The following is a 5,281-nucleotide window of genomic DNA, read 5'->3' on the forward strand; positions in this document are numbered from 1 at the left end:
CAACTTTTTTCATCCAGGAAGCGCTTGGTTAGAGATACGTGTCACATGAGGAGTTTCTGTTGGGAAAGGCCAATAAATGGTGAGGCCGTTTCTTGTCTTTTGTAAAGTTGGAACACCCACTTTTCTTCTTGGGTTGATTGGGAAGATCAGAAATTTCAGTTTGCTACAAAGTAGTGGCCCCGTCCCAATCCCATGATACCTCAAGGTCTTCGAAAGGCTTTCTGAGAAAGGAAAGGCCAAAGCCGAGCCTGCCACAAAGCAAGGGCATAATGCCAACTGTCTTCTGCTCCGGGCTGTGAGACATTCTTAGATCTTCTTTGGGGACCCAATCATGACCTTTGATACAAAGTTCACGATGGCACTAGCTGGTTGCTCAGGGTCATGTTCTGCAAATAGGTGACACACGTTGTCAGTGGTGCTGCCCTGCTTTCGGGCCACAAACCCAAAGACCCTGCAAAGGAAAAGCCAAGGTCAGAGAGGCCAATGTTCCACCAACCACCACCAGGCTCACCATGGGGTGTGATTTTAATGACCACTTAATAACATCTATATGCCAAGGCCCCTGCTAGGTACCTATCTGGGCACTTTAGCCTTCTCAAGCCCTGCATGTAACATGTCACTACATGTAAGGAACATGAGGTTGAGAGGTGAGCAACCAATTCATGACCCAGCACAAGGGCTTGACACCAAGTCAGGCATCACCGAGAGGCTTCTCCACATGTGTCTCAAGGCCACTGGTCGGACTCCCCTAGATACTTAGTCATACAGATCCCAGAGCCCCACACAGTAACATGAGTCTCTGAGGGGAGGATGGGTCCATGGCGCTGGGTGATTTCTCAGTGCATTCTGGTGTGAGGGTCTCACTTCAAGAAATCAAGCTAGATGGACTCTGAGGTACTACCGCTGAGTACAGAACAAACGAGTTCAAAATGCTGCTGAAGACCAGTTGGCTAGTGCTAACAATCAATTGTCGATGCCTGGAATGGTGTTGAATTCGCTGACTCTCCAACCCCGAATTCTAGAAGCAGTGAGCGCTATTTAATGGGACAAGCTTGTAAACAAACAGATGGTTTGGAATGAGAGCAGAAACTGGACTCCCAAGCAGCTGGAGAAACCCCAAATTCCCCAGTCACCTCCAATGGGTATTTATTGTAATACAGACTAGGAACACGGTTTCTAAATCTAGAACTTCTGTTTTAGACATACAGGAGGATTAAAACCACACATAAAGCACAGATTTCAATATAGAGGAAATAAAAAAGTAAGTAAATACAAGTACGCCTGTGACTCTCTCGGGCTTTTATATATCAGGGGAACTGTTTAAAAGAAGAGTACATGTAATTCTTTGTCTTAGATGAATGGAAGCCAGTATCTTAATAGATTTTTATGAGTACTAAACTTCACACACTAACTCCTAGTATCTGTATCTAAATTCCTGGGACAGGTCTTCTTTATCTGAGAAAAATGAAGACTGTTGGATTATGTCTTAACAGTTTCCACACTGAGGAGGAAGAAGCTCAGTAAATGGCACTTAAGTGGTCCCCATACAGTTGCAAAGTCCTTGAAGATGAAGGGTTCACCCCACTCCTGCTTGCCCAAGTGTAAGGAAAATGTGCCGAGAGCCTGGAGTTGGGGCCATCTGAGCATTCCGTCAGATCCCTAATACAGGGAGACATTTGAAACCATTCTAGGGAAGGGAACCTGTGACTTGACATTGTAGGAAATTAAGCTTAGATTCTGGAGAAGACCATCAGAAAACTGAGAAGACGGCTGCACATCAGAGAAGGCAGATAGGATGAGACCCCTTCTGCCAACAAATGGTGCCAAACCTGAGTCCCCACATGGCTATGAGAAGATGCTGAGTGGAAGCCCATGTGAAGCAGCCACTTCCCTACTTACAGAACTAAGGTAAGACCTACTGGAGAAAGGGACCTGCCAAAAAAACACTTCCTGTCCTGTCCCTGGCCTGTCACAGAGCTGGGCGTAATGAGAACTGTCTTCTACTTTGTGTGTGATAAACACTCAGCATCCATTTAATTTGTGTTCATGTTCACAGAAAGTTCTTCTCCTTGACACCACAGACCTCAAAACGACTGTAGGCTACGTCTCCTAGGCTGAGAGAGCCGTACTCTTCCTCATGGGTTTTATACATAACTGAACGAATCAAATGTAAACACAGAACATGTAATGAGTAGTAGGCAGGAAGGTGAACACCATTTAGTTCCTCCCCACTGTGATTTTTAAAAGCAAAAGCAAAAACAATTCACATGATTTAGTCACTTGCCTATCAGGAAGTCTCTTGAAATATGAAACAGCATTCAGTTTTGAACTTGCCTATAAACTAAAGAGCGAATGTAAAGAAACTCTGACAACTTACTTTGAGGAAGGGCCATCTTTGATCCACCTTGTGAGGTAAAGAGAAAGAAGAAAGCTTTATGTCAGTTCTAATTAAAATTAAGGGGTAAAATAAAGTGTGCTGTTATCATTGAGCGCCATCAGGTCAGTTCCGACTCATAGAGACCCTGCGTAGGGTGTCTGAGGAGCATCTGGTGGGTTTGAACTGCTGGCCTCGTGGTTAGCAGTCGAGTGATTATCCTACAGTGCCACACCAGAACTCCGAAAATAAAGCATGGCTGTTGTCGACAAGTGCCGTCAAGTTGATTCCAACTCATGGTGACCCTGTATAGGGTTTCCGAGGAACAGCTGGTCAGTTTGAACCGTCGACCTTACAGTTCAAATCGACCTTGTGTTTGAATGTTTATCCTATTGCATTGTTGCTGTTGTTAAGTGCCGTCGAGTCGGTTCCAACTCATAGCGACCCTGTATAGGGTTTCCAAGGAGTACCTTGCAGTACAAACTGACCTTGCAGTTCAGCGCATTAACCCATAATGCCACACAAGGACCCACTCTGCCACAAAGTATATGCACTGCTTAATCATACGAACTTCTTACTTTCTGTCTTGTGGATCCAAAGCACAGAAGATCACGCTATTAACAGGGTAGTGTCTCCGGAAGAAGAGCCTGTCCAAGAAACAAGATAGAGGAGATGAGTGTGCTGGCATTGTATGATGATGGACCATATAGTATACAGGTCTCCCATATATGATTGTTTTAAATCTCTACTAATCACATAGAGAGAACACAGTCTGGGCTCACTGTGAGTCAAAAGGTACTATGGAGTTGGGAAATAGCTGGCATGGCGGTGAAACGTACCACTCTATAGAGGGGCCTGTCAGAACCATGGGCTACGGAAGTCAAACCAAAGGCACTCAACTACCTGGAGAATCCAGTGAGTGAGGGAGAAGTATAAAGAAGTATCCTCAGGGCCTGGCCTGACCTTCCCTTGCCTGTCATCTTGGGGAAACCACTTCCTGTTTCCGAGCCTCAGTGTCCCTACCTCTAAAGAGGAGAAGCACAAAGCCAATCCCATCAGTCTCACAGAACTGGTGCCCAAATCAATAAGGCAGTGGATGAAGGCCCTTTGTAAACTGTCAAGGGCTGTGCACATTATTTGTGGGGGAAATGCCATTCACGCTGACCTCAGCTCCCTTGCTGATGTAACCACTAGAGTGTGCTGTGTTCAAGATTCATAGGTCCTTGTGTTTGTCTGCCCAGCTCGCCCAGTCTCCTTTTAGTACACTGCCCTCTCCTGGTCCACGCGGTCCTGGGGGTGGGGTGGGGTGGTCATAACAATGCCCTGTCCTTTGTGTCGAGGCAGGGCCAGCCTCGTAGGCACTTGGGGATAGTTCTCCATTTTAGGAGACCGATAAACATGTGTTTCCCAGCTGCCACCGGGAGGAAGTCAGAGGCCAGCTTGAGACGGACAGAGAGGCCAGTATTTGGAGAGAGGAGAGGTTGGGCCGGACCTTGCAGTCCAAGGCATGCTGTGGCTGCACACACCACCATCTCAGCTGCCTTTTGATGCAGACTGTCAGAGAAAATGCTTCCTCGATCCCTTTCCCATAGAAGCCAGTCCAAGAAATTAAAATCCACACTCTTCTAATATTAAAGGGCTTGACTAGGTTGCTCGCCTCCATATTTTATCAAGGATAACAGAAAAGATGAAGAAAAACACACTGTTAAAGGGTCAGTAGAGTCAGTTCTGAGAGGAACTAGAAGAGGCAGCTGGGAGCACTAAGAAAAGCAAGTTCAGGAACAGTGGTCTGAGGCTATCCATGTACACAGGAGGCTGGACATGGGCCTAGCCGCGGAGGTTTTGGGTGGGAGCATGACTTTGATATTTATTACTTCCTTTTGCCAATTTTAAATGAATTCACCAAAGTTTATGTTTATCAGAGTTGTTAAGGGCGCCACAAAATATATGCAACAACAATTATGTTCTAAGAAGGCTCACTTAGTCCCCTCCCAGCAGGGAATGGTGCTCTGTGCTTTGAAGTAATAAGGTGTTCGTTTCTGTGACCCTTCAGACCTGCCTTCCCAGTGTTCCTCCTGCAAGAGGAGGAGCCCTTGGCTTTAGGAGTAAAGGTATGTCAGATTCAATGGCTAATTGTTATGCAAAGAGCCTGGTGTGATTGTCAGCTAGTTATCAGCTAAAAGAACAGAGTTGTAGAAGGAGTTAGCAGGGGAAGGTAGCTAATGCCCGCAGAGTAGTTCTGATTCAGCCCTAATCCTTCAGCCCCCAGTAGCTCTCCAAGGAGGATGGGGGTGGGGTTGGATAATGGGAAAGTTTTCTCCATCTATCCAAGATAAAGCAAGCCGGGAGCAGATTTTACTGATAGACCTTTAACAACCAATAGTGTGAGACGGGACTCTGCGTTCAACTGCTATCTCTGCCACTGTCCTGGGGTAGCGCTGTGGGTTAATGAGCTGGACTGCAAAGCTGGTTTGAACCACAAGGTTGGTGGTTCTAGCTCACCAGCCACTCCTTAGAAACCCTGTACCGGGGTCATTATGGTTAGAAACAACTCGACAGCACTTAACAACAACAAAACAAAATGGCAACCACTTAAAAATAATAATATTTACAGTAGAGATGGAGAGACAAGAGCAGCTGCTGACTAACTCTAGGCCCATGGAATGAGTAAGGCTACGTGCCTATAGGCCTGGCTTGCAGAATGTGCCCTCTGTACATTTAAATGAATATGTATTTTTTGCTTTGTTTGTGTACATCAAGTACTTTCACTTTGTTAATTTGTGAAATATATGATGTAAATGGGGACCCACAGGGTGGAAGTAGGAAAACTTCCAACTCTTGTTGCAGGGAGGAGATTGTAATCACTGAGATGAAATAAAGTGTATCATTTGTTGAATGTAAAGCTAA

General features: G+C 45.7%; 1 protein-coding gene across 1 annotated transcript in view; it reads right to left on the reverse strand.

Moving 5' to 3' along the window:
* Window positions 1–306: 306 nt before the first annotated feature.
* TNS3 (tensin 3) overlaps window positions 307–5,281 on the reverse strand; it is a 312,789-nt gene continuing 307,814 nt past the window's right edge. The window contains exons 24-26 of the mRNA XM_006876503.1: window positions 2,953–3,021; window positions 2,378–2,404; window positions 307–451 (exon numbers count right to left, since the gene is read on the reverse strand). Coding sequence (XP_006876565.1) covers window positions 307–451; window positions 2,378–2,404; window positions 2,953–3,021 — 241 coding nt within the window. The remainder of the gene's footprint in view (window positions 452–2,377; window positions 2,405–2,952; window positions 3,022–5,281) is intronic.

Source organism: Chrysochloris asiatica, unplaced genomic scaffold (genome assembly GCF_000296735.1).
Source record: "Chrysochloris asiatica unplaced genomic scaffold, ChrAsi1.0 scaffold00384, whole genome shotgun sequence".
Taxonomy (NCBI): Eukaryota; Metazoa; Chordata; class Mammalia; order Afrosoricida; family Chrysochloridae; genus Chrysochloris; species Chrysochloris asiatica.